The sequence below is a fragment of the Paramacrobiotus metropolitanus genome, unplaced genomic scaffold, assembly GCF_019649055.1.
Source record: "Paramacrobiotus metropolitanus isolate TYO unplaced genomic scaffold, Prichtersi_v1.0 Parri_scaffold0000223, whole genome shotgun sequence".
In the NCBI taxonomy this organism is placed as follows: Eukaryota; Metazoa; Tardigrada; class Eutardigrada; order Parachela; family Macrobiotidae; genus Paramacrobiotus; species Paramacrobiotus metropolitanus.
This window is the reverse complement of record NW_026570443.1, coordinates 8878-22359: the sequence shown is the minus strand read 5'-3', so window position 1 is coordinate 22359 and position 13482 is coordinate 8878. Positions and strand designations below refer to the sequence as shown.

Here is a 13482-nt window from a genome sequence, read left to right as displayed (position 1 = left end):
TGTGACGTATTGGTATGATATCTCGGAAGCGCCTGCAACATTGCGGTACCTCAGTGGCCAATGAAAATTTAGTAGTAACCCGTAGATTATTGCATGCCACGAGTTACGGTTCGGATAGAACACAGTTCAATACACTTAGCACTATGCTACTTTCAACTATGTGCTACTGTATTCCCGCGGCCAGTTGTTTCCTTATTCAGTCTTTGCGGTAGTGTTTAATCTGTCTTTCCACGATAACGGTATCATTCCGGTATTGATAACCGAGCCTAATTTCGTTCATTTGATTTACAAAAAGTGCTTACTTCAACGCCAAAATAGGAATTTCTTTTCTTCGAGGACTGAAAATTCGAGGAGTTGAAAGCTTATGATTAGGGTGGTGCTGCTGTATGTATCTAAAGGGAATTTATCCTCAATCTCTTTTTGTTTTTTGAGATGGGAAACAAAATTTCCAACACAAATTGCGCAGTCGACGAGTATGTGCTAATGTGCAGTACTGTTATTCTCACGCCGATTAGATTGGAAGGGGAACGTTTGGCGTAGTTTATAAAGCCAAAATTACGAGACGTGGTACTTATAGAGGAGATGATGCCCTTGCAGTCAAGGTGATTCAGTTTGGTACTCACTGCAAAGCAGCTCACGACCACAAAAGCTGGATGGAATCCCTTGAAAGGGCTGGAAAACTTACGGAACTGAGTCACGAATATCTAATAATTTATCATAAAGTTTCCATTATTAAAGCTTCCGGTGGAGTGACCATCGAGCTAGCAATGGACTGTCATAAAGTTGACATAACTCATATCAGTTGCTTGCCGTTGTTACTTTTAAATCTATGTTCCACAAAAATTTTTTTAGGAGACCTTGCCTCGTTTTTGATAGACGCTAAGAAAAACGAAAATCTTCTCAGCAGTTATCAAAAGATTATTCGTTTCACAATTCATATACATAGCCGAAGGACTGGATTTTCTTCACCGGAAGGGCATAATCCATGGAGATTTAAAGCCGGAGAACATTCTTCTACAAATCCTGAATGGCGGTTTCGAAAAACTGTTGATTGGGGATTTGGATGACCTAGTTCAAATGCAAGAAAACTCAACTTGTTCGGTGGATGTCTCACACTTGCGCGGTACGACGCGCTATATGTCGCCGGAAATGCTGCGAAAATTTTCCCAAGAATCCGTAGAAGCACCGGGACGGAAGAGTGACATTTGGAGTCTGGGTTGTATAATGCTGGAAATGGCCGAATGCCGGGAGCGGCAGCATGTGTCCACTAAACGGTTAGCAAAAGATAGGATCATTATCGATGCCGGCAGTAATATCACTCATCAACGGTATGTCACACTAATAAATGACAGTTAACGAGTTAATTGATGTTAATGTTAGCTGGAGGACATGCGCTCCCGCTCTTTCTCCTTTCCCCATGTGTAGCAAGTTACGTGAGTCTGTTGGTGGCGCTGCGCGCTGCCATGGCGCTTAGATCAAAGCGGCCGCCGTCATGCTGTTTGCGCTTGGCACTGTTCGTGTGCTCGTACTGGTTCTGCATTGCTTTCTGTCTCTGCTCCTTCGAGATCGTGTGCGCGCGAGTGATCTCTGTTCTTTGATCGGACGGTACAGGCCCCCTAACCACGGCGGCAGCCTCCTCCGACGGCAAGCAGGCCACCAGCTACGGCTGCACCTTCCTCGGACGGTACAGGCCCCCTAACCACGGCGGCGGCATCCTCCGACGGCAAGCAAGCCACCAGCTACGGCTGCACCTTCCTCGGACGGTACAGGCCCCCTAACCACGGCGGCGGCATCCTCCGACGGCAAGCAGGCCACCAGCTACGGCTGCACCTTCCTCGGACGGCACAGGCCCCCTAACCACGGCGGCGGCCTCCTCCGACGGCAAGCAGGCCACCAGCTACGGCTGCACCTTCCTCGGACGGGAGGCAGGCCCCTTAGCAACGACGGCGCCCTCCACCGACGGCAAGCAGGCCTTCGAAGGACGGCTGTACCTTCCTCGAACGGAAGTCAAGCGGCCTAGCAGCGGCGGCGTTTTTTCTCGGACCGCATGCAGGCATACCAAAGACGGTTGAACCCTCCATGAACGGAAGGGAAACAGAGCCAACAATTATGCCGGCGTCAATTGTAGCAGACATCAAGCCAGCAGCGACGGCTTCACCACTTCTGACGGCAAGGCTGTCTTGATCCAACTTCGGCTTCCCCTCCCACCGGCGGCCTGTAAGCCAACTTGACGGTTGCACCACCTCGGACAGCAGGGCAGGCTGTAACTAAGGCCGCACCCACCTCCGACGGCGGCAAGCCAACGGCGACGGCTGCACCTACCGGGGACGGCAAGGGAGGTGTTTTACTATGGCTGCACCCACGTCAAATGGCAAGGCAGGCCATGAACCACGGCAACATCCTCCTCCGATGGCCAGACACTACCTGCAACTACGCATTGTGTCCAACAGGAAGGTAGGCCTCCAACCACAACTGCACCTACATATGGGGACAACGCGTGTCCCTAACTACGACCGCAGCAAGGCAGCTCTCTGCCTAAGGCCGCACCTTTCTCCGACGAAAGAGGCCTCCAGCAACGGCTGCACCTATCTCAGACGTCAATGCAGGCCTCCAGCAACGGCTACAATTACCTCGGGCTGGCAAAGCAGAGCAAATATGTCGGCGGCACTCCGTTCGGCCAGCATGGCATGGCATCAGATATAGCCGCACCGACAAAAAGGCGGGACGCCAACGACAACTGCGCTATGTCTGACGACAAGCCGGACCTGGTTTTCTCTGGCACCTACAGCTATCCTCCACTCGTGGATGGTGTTACTGCCAACGAGAGTTTGCTGACCTGTACCTGGGAACCACAAAGACGAACCAATTAGAGACCTTACCGGACTACACTGCGCTAGCGTCTGCTTAACAAGCCTGCACAACAGCGAATTTTGCGATGGAAAGACCAGATTGCGCTGCCATACCACGATAGGATCAAGCACCGCATCAGCGACCCAACGGCGCCTGCCCTGGCGAGATAAGGATAGCCGAATTTTACCAACTTTCAATGGAACTCCAAATCCTTACCAATACATCCGCGGAACCGTGCCAACTGCTGCATCAATCCTTATACTGGGTTGTTTGGGGTTTTGTTTGGGGCCTTCGGTTGCGCAGGGCACTGGTCGCTCTCTTCCGCCGACCCCGGTCGGCCGGCTTTTCGCTGACCCACGGTCAACGCACACAGCCGATCACCGAGAGCACCAGCCTCCCAGCAGCCGGGGCTCCAGTGCCCCCAGTGGAGTCCGGAAGCGGTAACATTAATTGACGGTTTTGTGCCATTCGCAGACGCAGCAATCGAAGAAAACTTTGCCCTTCTCATCCGACAGTGTTTGGATCCAGTTAGTACTAACAGAACATCTGCAACGGCCTTACTGCAAGGATTACGCAAAAATCAAGTTATGATTGTATTTGTTGTGTGCGGCGGCTTCTTTAAAACTCGGCATTTTTGATATTCGATCCGTCAGCCAACTGTTTTGTTGTTCAAGACGCGCTCAGGCGGCCATCACCTTTAGACCTTACCACACATTTTTGGCTACAGTCAGCACTGTTAGGCACAGAAACAGCATACACAAAAAGGACAAATCCCGTTAAAGATACAGCCGGCATTGATCCTTTCCGTGAGTCAGAGTCATCCCTGCCAACGTGCTTTCCTGACCACCCAATTGCGGTAAATCATAAGATATATTTTTGGGACTACTTTGGTGTATTTCAGGCACTGGATGTTACAACGGGCCGTGTTGTGCGTCTTACAGTCCCTCCATCAACAAATAGGTACACTGAAAATGCCTGTATAATTGTTTTACAGAAATACGGCGGCACACGATTTTAACAAAACATCGCGGTTGCAGCATTGCTACGACCATACAGTCAGCGGCGAAATACGGTGAAGCAATATTTTATGCGACATTTCGCAACCTGCTACGGTATGATACGGCCACCAACAACTGGGAGTTTTTACCGGATCTGCCTGAATGGCGAAAGAGGTTTGCCATGATTGCGGTAAATGGATACTTATACATCCTCGGCGGAGAGATCGGTGACTGCCATGGTACAACGACCACAACCGACTGCATTCGTCTGAATCTGAAAACCGCTACATGGGAAGAGATGGAACCGCTTCCACGGCCCAGAAGTTACCATGCAGCTTGCTTTGTCGAAAATAAAATATATGTGTGCGGTGGGATAGACGCTGCAGGAAGCCCCGCATTAACAATAGAATATTACAATACTGATGGAAAAACCGGATGGTCGACCGTCGCCTTGTTGGAAAAGGGTGTCCAAGTGTTGTCAGGCTTTGCGGCCAAGATCGATGTAAAGACAACAGTAATAACAGCCATCTCTGTCAATTTGAATGACGGTACTGCTCCACGATTCCTTAAAGAACAATCTACTAAACAGCCCTGAACTAACGGATCGGATCACGTACGCCTGCGTACGCTTTTTGCTTCTGAAAAATTGGCTTTGAATGACCGATAGGTTTCATCGGCTGTACGTCTACATACCCAGACCGCTCATGGAATCCTTGGCCTTATCGATGGACTGAGTCTGTGCTGCATGTGACCTGCGTGCTTCAGTATCCTCAGCAGCATCAGTTACCAAAAGATTCTTTCCTGAGATGTTTGCGGACGAAAACCAAGCGGATCAAATTGCATGTTAAGGAAAACCAGGTTTTCTGGTGTGCTTGTGTAGAACTTTTTAAACTTGGTAATTCCTTTTTCAAGTTGCATTTTTGGCATTCTGTTTAACTAGCGCTGTTTAACTGTTTTTGGCATTCATAATTAGCACACATCAGTGACATCACAACCTATTTAGTGGGTCGGCCAACTTCGCCTTTGCCGTCCATTTGCCTTTGCCGTTTCAGTTTGCCGTTTTCAACTTTACCTTTGCCTTTGCCGGCGGAAAAGCTACCGTTTTTGCATTACTGTAACTGATCTCTGTTCTGGGAAGCCGCCGAATTTTTTTTTCCGCGGAGTGAGATAGTTTAATATGCAGAATATCATCTGAATATGATATCACTCGTATATGCAACAGGCTGTTATACGCACAACCGAAGCCAAACCCAAACGCCGATCATGCATTTTAAGTTTTCGACTAAAAGATCTTTCGAAATTCAAACAGCTTGGTTCTCTGAATCCCAGTTCACCTTCTTTACTATCTGGTAAAGGTATTCCTGATCTCACACTCGTTGAGCATACATCCGCACCCGATACAACGCCATTAGATATAATGAAATTTTTCGTAAGCTTTGCCGGCCTTTTGGCCGCAACTATCCCTAAGTGTTACCCAATCATTCCATTCTGGATGTAATGCACCGTTGCCACCAGCTGCCTGTACAGATCACATACAGAAACTGGTGTAAATTCTCTGGTCAGTCTAAGGATTGCCTCCATTATCAATGCTTCGGCGAAGTGGCCGTTGAGCTGCCAATGCAGTGCTAGAAAGGTGCCATTACTCATTTCATCCGTACAGAGTCTGTACTTGTGTAAGATGTGTAAGCCATTTTCGCTTTCGAAACTCACTAATACCCTACTTAATGTAATGATGTACTAAGGTTTATTCCCGAGCAGTCCACCTACCATGATCTTGCAGCTTGCTGCACCCATCACCATAATCTGCTGATTGTTACAACAGAAGAGGTTTAAACGTTCCGACCATGGTCCTAATAAGAGTATGTGCGTTTAAAAACAATTTATCGAACTGGTGCCAGTTCTGTGGTTGGATTAATTAATGTTTTACAGATACACGAGTACACATAAAGATGTCGGTAAGTAATTAGCTGTTATTGTAATTATCGGAGAGGCAAATCCGACGGTACAGTTTCTTAACGGAATCCGGTGGGCGCTGCGGTTCTCGTAGAAAGTGACTTAACGACATGCGACAACCTGCCACATTTAAATGCAGTTCCCAGTAGCTTCTTGGATACGCAGGAAATGATATTCTGCATACCCGACAGATAATTATACACCGTCATTACTTCGTTATTCGATCTAAAAGGACGATGGCGCAGTGACATAATGATACTCCTTTAGCCTTATCGATTTTCTTCTTAATATTGTCTAAGGGAACTGCGATGAGATAGGCTGAAATCATTCATACTAGAAAGTGCTTCTATCATTACGTGTTTACCGCATCAGCCAAAATGCACATTGTCAATGCCTCCATAAACTACACAAATCAATTGTTTGTCAACCAAACCAAGTCCCACCCACAAATTTCGGTCTCCACTGGTATCGGATGGGCAACGGCAGTTTTCCTGCAGAGCTTCAGTGGCGCATTGCTAAACATGATAATGGCCTGTTTGATTCTGGCCAACCGCCATTTGCGCAGGGGATGCGGCCTTTTAATGGGGCACTGTTTAATCGCCCATACAGTACTGTGTGCGTTCTCCTATCCGCTCAGCGCTCTGGCCGTTTACGGGAAAGTCACCAATCAGTGGACGACAAATCCGCTGTACTGCAGCGTCAACATGTGGATCCAGATGAGCTGTCGTTTTAGCAGCAACTGGATCGAGACCTACATTGCCGGCAACCGCGTGGTAGCGCTCTGTCTGCCCTTCAAATATAGCGCCTTCTCCAGCAGTCGTCGGCAAAATGTCACCTTGGCGCTAATCTGGAGCAGTTCGACGTGTCTGGCGTCATTAGGCTGTTTTAAGCTAGGGGTGCACTATCCGGTGCTGCCCATTGGAGTGTGTGGAATGCTGCAAAATGATGTTTACGGCTTGTTGACAATTGTAGCCGGTTATTATCTCCCGTTGGCGGCGGCAGCTGCCGGCTACGCTCTCGTGTATATAAGGATTCTGACCGAAAACCTCAAATACAGAAGACTGACGGGACGAGTAGACAGGGTCGATAGAACCAGACAGCGGAAACTGCAGAAAGCCAATATGGTTTTTGTGGCGTTTCTATTTAATCTTCTGTGCTATCTGATGTGGCCGGTCGTTCTAACAGCGGCTCCGTACTTGATTAACGGCACGCTGGTGCCGCTGGTTTTCGGAAACGTTCAAATTTTTGGCTACACCACCGATCCGGTAAGAGCCGCTGTTGAAACGGGAGCTAGCGAGATTGCACCAGGTCGAGCTGACAAAAATGTTAAAAAATGTTTCAGGTGGTTTTCCTCGTCATGGGCTCGGAGTATCGGTGGCAACTGGTTTATGTTTGGAGGAAAATGTGGAAGGGCCTGCCGCCAATCAATATACCAATTCGCATGCAAGTGCACCCAAAACATGATGCCGCTGCGAACAGCCTGCAACAAATAATGGCTTCGGCACGTCAGCAGACTTCCATGAAGTCGGGAAGCCTAAAGGGGAGCCTGGACCGGGCAATCTAAGAAATTAATTTCAGGGTCGATGTTTCGGCAAAAGAGTTATTTCTGCCGGCGCTCGACTCGAAGAAGAATCAATATCGACTATTGAGAATCTCTAATCTCATATGAATTCTCTGAAAACTTTTGCCGATGTACCAAAAATCAATCTTTTCATGGTTATACTGACTCGTCTTATTGAACATCATGTTGAGCCTTTTTTAAATTTAAAAATTGGCACCGAAAATCCGTGGTGGTGTTGTATAATTTGTCCGTGAGGGAAAACACGACCCTCGGATGTAATTTTACAGCTGATTTCAGTAACCGAAATCGAATTAGAACACGACAATCCATGTTTGCCGTTTAAGCACAAAAGGATACAGTACATGAAACACTGACAGAGGATACATTATGTACGAAAATTTCGTTTGCTTTTCCCTCTGGTCGCCAGTGCACTCCAGCGTACGTTTTCTTAGGTAGTATAGTTGTTTAGGCATCGCATGTGAGCTACCTAAGAATAGTACCAACTCAGTACTGATTTTACGGGTTACGTAATTCAACCGGCATCTTATACTCAAGAACATCCATAACGGTGTACGTGGAGTCGAGGACAATAATTACTTCCCCAGTTACTTTGTACCAGTGTATTAATTCCGCCGTTCGGGTTTCTGAACGGCATTCGATATGAGTTGCAGTTATTGGTCACTAGTCTGGGAAAACCGCCGCAGTTAATTTCCGTAATGTGAGCTTGTTGGGTACGCAGAATATGATGTCATATACTTCCAGCAGGTTATTATGCATGTTATAATTTCGAAGTCGTATTTAATGACTACGCACGTGCCATATTTACACTGCCTCAACGGAATTGGCTTCTTATAAATTTTCAGAACTTACTGAGACGAATTACACTAAGATGTTTCTTCGTTCTTCCTGAACATTGTCTACAGTTTGCATTACAACTTTTATGACAGCCGCCAAGATTTTCACCATGAATACCTCCACAAACGGCACAGAACTGCTGCTTGTCAATAAAACTACGGTTTCTGCCCCGATATCGGCCGCCGCGGGAATCGCGTGGGCAATAACAATTTTCTTGCAGTCCTACAGCGGTGCGGCTCTGAATATCGTGGTGGCTTGTTTGATTCTGGGCAACCGGCACCTGCGCAGGGGCTGCGGCCTCCTAATCGGGCACTGTTTAGTCGCCCATACGGGATTGTGTTTGATCTCTTACCCGCTGAGCGCCGTGGCGATTTACGGGAAACTGTTAAACCAGTGGACGACGGATCCGGTGTACTGCAGCGTCACCATGTGGATCCAGATGAGCTGCCGTTTCAGTAGCAACTTGATCGAAGCGTACACTGCCAGCAACCGCGTGGTGGCGCTCTGCCTGCCCTTCAAGTATCACGCCTTCTCCAGTAGTCGCCGGCAGAATTTGACGATGGCAGTCATCTGGATTTGCGCAATGAGTCTTGCATCACTAGGCTGCTTCAATATAGGCCTGCGTTATCCGCTGCTGCCCATAGGCGTTTGTGGGCTGCTGCCAAAAGATCGTTTCGGCCAGTTGACGATTGCTGCCGGCTACTACCTCCCGCTGTCCGCAGGGACCGTCTGTTACATTCTGGTATACACGAAGATGTTGGTCGATTACCTCAAGCGGAGAAGAGGACTAGCATCGGATAGAAGCGAGGAGCATAAGAGACGGAAACTGCGGAAAGCCAATATGGTTTGCGTGGCTTTTCTGTTTAATCTCGCGTGCTATTTAATGTGGCCGATTGTTCTGGCGGCGGCACCGTACCTTGTTCAAGGCCCGCTTATACCACTGGTTTTGGGAAACGTGCAGGTCCTGGGTTATACTACGAATCCGGTAAGTACAGTTGTGGAAGCCGGCGAACAAAGTTACAGAAACAGAGTCCGTTGGAAAAACATCAGTTGCTAACGTAATGTGTTAATTCTGCTGCTGTAGGTGATTTATCTTGTTATGGGTGCCGCTTACCGGGAGCAACTGCGGTATGTGTGCCGGAAAGTATGGAATACCATGCCGCTGATCCAAAGAAATGTCCGCACGCAAGTGTTGCCAACCCAAATTACGTCCGCTATTACCTTGCGACCAATCATGCCATCGATACGGCAGCATATGTCAACGCCGTCGGGAAGTCTGAATGGGAGTATGAACTGAAGAACTCAAAGAAATATTTTCCAGATTGACATTCTACCCAAGTTATTTCGAGAAGCAAACCTATTTTCCGAAAGATCGAGACAGCAAGAGTGCAATACACTTTACTTTAAGTTTCTGATTAATTTTATTCGCTTGCGTACGATGGCAGCAAGTGGCTTATGTGCGGTGCAACAGGGTTAATCATGTCGATTTTCTATAGTTGCCCGCATTTCCACCCGGTACGTTATAAAGCGGATAGTTTGTTCACTTTTTGTTCGTTTGCAAATCATCTTAGTAGCACTATTTTGCTTCCGATGCTTGGATAGCGCTTATACTGAAAAAAAACCAAAGTTTTAATAATCGAGGGAGAGCTCCCAGTCGAAAACGACATAACCGTTGCCGCTGCAAGCAGCAAACCCCTGTACGTTCCAAAAAATTAGGTGCCATACTATCACTTCTCGTCTCAAAGCTTTTGACTAAAATTCGAGATAATTCCAAAACATACAAAATATAAAAAGAATGGCTTTTGCCACCACCTCGCTCCACGTTCTGGCACCTCATCACCATATTTTGATTTGGATGATCTTAGGTGACGTAATATCTAACCTGCCAGGGTAATAAATTCAAACGAAATCCGCATAGCAATAATGCCGTTCTTGGCTCTAAACTCATGCTACAAGCTTTGACAGAACTCTATGCAGGTTATGTCAGTTAACTACCCGCAAAAGCATGTAGCCAACAAAAGAAATCTAGTGTTATTTCTGGTGTGTTTCTATTGAGATCGGTCTGTGTACCGTTTTCGAAGACAATTAATAGTATGCAGATACTTTACCAGAACGCCGTTGGTAGGCAATAGTGTATTTTTGATTTTTGAAATTACGCGTATCTGTGAGGTGTTAGTATATCCGCCGGGGGAGCTCCTAAGCCGGCTAAGCGGAATTCGATGAAGGGGTGCTGCGATTCTCGCCGTAAGTAGCTGAACACCAGTGCGGACAACTACGAGTACACAGCTCCGCATTATGTCCATTACCGTTACCTTGCTGGTTCAGCAGAAGTCTGCTTATCCAGCTAGGATTACACAGTTAACACCATTGTTATTTCGTTATTCGATCCAAATGATGTTCTGTTCCATGAATACCGGACGTCCGATAATTACATTCCTGTGGGCGTGTTTCATTTCTCCACAGTAATTTCTACAGATGTCGAGATAAAATTCATCCTGAAAACTGCTGGCACTTCCCATATCTTATGACATCATCCAAAATGTCGTCAACATCTCCGCCAACGACACAAAGCAATGTTTTCAACAAAACCCATGCCTTTCCAAATTTCGGTCTCCACTAGAGTCGAATGGGCAACGTCAGTTTTTCTGCACAGCTATGCAGCGCGGTACTCTACGTTTTAATGGCATGTTTCGTATAGGAGGATCGGCATTTGCTCAGGTGTGCGGCCTGTTACTGGGCACTCTTAAAATTTAATCTACCCACACAATGCTGTTTGCGTTTTGCTGTCCGGTGAAATCCCCGGCGGTTTACGGGAAAGCGGTCAATCAGTGAGCAACGAATCCGTTGTACTGAAGCGTCACCATGTGTATCCCAATGAACTACCGTTTCAGCAGCAAATAGATCGAGACCTACCTTGCTGGCAAATCTTTGACCCACGTCCGATCCGATAAATAACGTGGTTATAAAGAAAACTAGGAGATAGCATGAACGAATGTCCAAACCCCAGACCAGTAACGTATAATCCGCATTTAGGGATTCTGAGCGGAATTCAGCGAATGGCTGGCGCTGCCGTTTTGCAGTCATTGATCTCTTGTCTGGGAAACCGCCGCATTAAATTTCCGTAAGGTTAGCTTCTTGGATATGCTGAACATGATATCCTGCACATCCAGCAGCTTATACTGCATATGTCACTAATTCCGAGTCGTAATTATTATGCACGTGCGATCAATACACTGATTTAACGGAACTCGGTTTCTTCATAACATTCTCTGAAATCATTGAGACGAAGTGCGCGGCAATGAATCTTCCAGAGCACTATTCGGCATTGCAATTTCATGACAACCGCCAAAGTGTTCATCATGAATACCTCCACAAACGGCACAGATCTGCTGCTTGTCAACAAAACCAGGGTTTTATTAGAGATATCGGCCGACACGGTAATCGCATGGGCAATAACAGTGTTCCTGCAGTCATACAGCGGCGCGGTGCTGAATATCGTGATGGCTTGTTTGATTCTGGCTAGTCGGCGTTTGCGTACCGGATGCGGCCTGTTAATTGGCCACTGCCTAATCGCCCACACAGCGCTGTGCTTGATCTGCTATCCGATGGGAGCACTGTCGACTTACGGGAAAGTCGTCAATCACTGGACAACAAATCCGTTGTACTGCAGCATTACCATGTGGATCCAAATGAGCTGCCGCTACAGCAGCAACTGGATCGAGACCTACATTGCCGGCAACCGCATGGTGGCGCTCTGCCTGCCCTTCAAGTACCGCGCCTTCTCCAGTGGGCGCCGGCAGAATGCAACTCTGGCCGTCATCTGGATATGTTCAACTTGTCTTGCGTCACTAGGCTGCTTCAGTATGGGTGTGGATTACCCGGCGCTTCCCATGGGAAAGTGTGGGCTGCTGCCAAAAGATGCTTTCGGCCAGTTGACCATGACTGCCGGGTACTACCTCCCGCTGGCCGCGGGGACCGCCTGTTATATTCTGGTGTACAGAAAGATGTTAGCCGACTACCTCAAGCGGAGAAGAGGACTAGTGCCGGACAGAAGCGAGGAGCACAAGAGGCGGAAACTGCGAAAAGCCAATATGGTTTTCGTGGCCTTTCTTTTTAATCTTGCGTGCTATTTAATGTGGCCGATTGTTCTGGCGATGGCACCGAACCTTGCCAAAGGCCCAGTGGTACCACTGGTTCTGGGAAACGTGCAGGTCATGGGTTATGCGATGAATCCGGTAAGAGCAGTTGCAGTAGCGCCAAAATTACGCAGAGAAAACGAACCCACTGGAAAATGAACCGGCCCCCATAACATATTGTGTTACTTTCGCTGCTGCAGGTGATTTACCTTGTTATGGGTGCCGATTATCGGGAACAATTGCGTTATGTGTGGCAAAAGATGTGGAGGAACTTGCCACAGATCCAAAAAAATATCCAAATGGAAGTGCTGCCAGCCCTGTCAGAGGCACATGACTGCGCCTGGTGCATACGGCCCACCATGGACGTACTGCACTCATGCTTGCCATATCGCCTCTCTCGCTGTACGTACGTGTGCTGCTGCACTGCACTCATATCCGCTGAAGCGGATATATGCGGCGCACACACTGAGCATACTTGCTCTCTCGTCCCTCTCTCGCTGTATGACTCAGCGTACGCTCGCGTTGGATTGAGTCCAGTCTGCGCATCATCACACAGCTGATGGCACACAGCACGTGCTTGCCGCCAGTTGCTTCTTTCACGCCTTGACGAACGCTCAAGAGCTTTTCTAGCATTCACTTGCTTGCTTAGCCATCAGTGCTTTGTTTTGCTTTCCCTGCTATTACGCAGCATTGTTCCCTTTATTTGTCAATAAAGCACACTCGTGATCTCCTCGCGCTTGCCTGTTACATGGTAAGCAGATCGTCTGGTTTTCTTTCCCACGGAATCTTTGAGGAGACGGTGAAGGCTCAAATTACGGAGAACTCGTGAAGAACCCGAAAGTCACTGTCAGATAGATTGCTGAAGCAATCTCTGCCTTGACTTCGATCAGAACGGTCGCATCGTCTTACAGCTGAGGAACAACGAGGATCACTGAAGTGATTCTCACCCAGCTGGTGAGCACAGTTTTCTCGGCCTCTTCCACATCGAAGAGCACACTCCCAACTGACGGACCAGACTCGAACGAGAGTCTGCAGCGCGAACGGATTAATCCTATAATACGGGGACCTTCGCTTTGAACAGCGACCCGCAACTTTAACGGCGATTTTCAACTCGGAAACGACGGATTTC

At 47.8% G+C, this 13482-nt stretch overlaps 1 protein-coding gene across 1 annotated transcript; it reads left to right on the top strand.

The window, feature by feature from the left end:
* The first annotated feature begins 11552 nt into the window (after positions 1-11552).
* On the top strand, positions 11553-12512 carry LOC129601247 (growth hormone secretagogue receptor type 1-like). The gene has a single exon (XM_055500001.1). It carries the CDS (start codon positions 11553-11555, stop codon positions 12510-12512), a length of 960 nt encoding a protein of 319 aa, XP_055355976.1.
* The last annotated feature ends 970 nt before the right edge of the window (positions 12513-13482 follow it).

Bases quoted from the DNA above. Each gene is read 5' to 3' on its own strand.
- LOC129601247 (XM_055500001.1), top strand. From the start codon at position 11,553: ATGACAACCGCCAAAGTGTTCATCATGAATACCTCCACAAACGGCACA.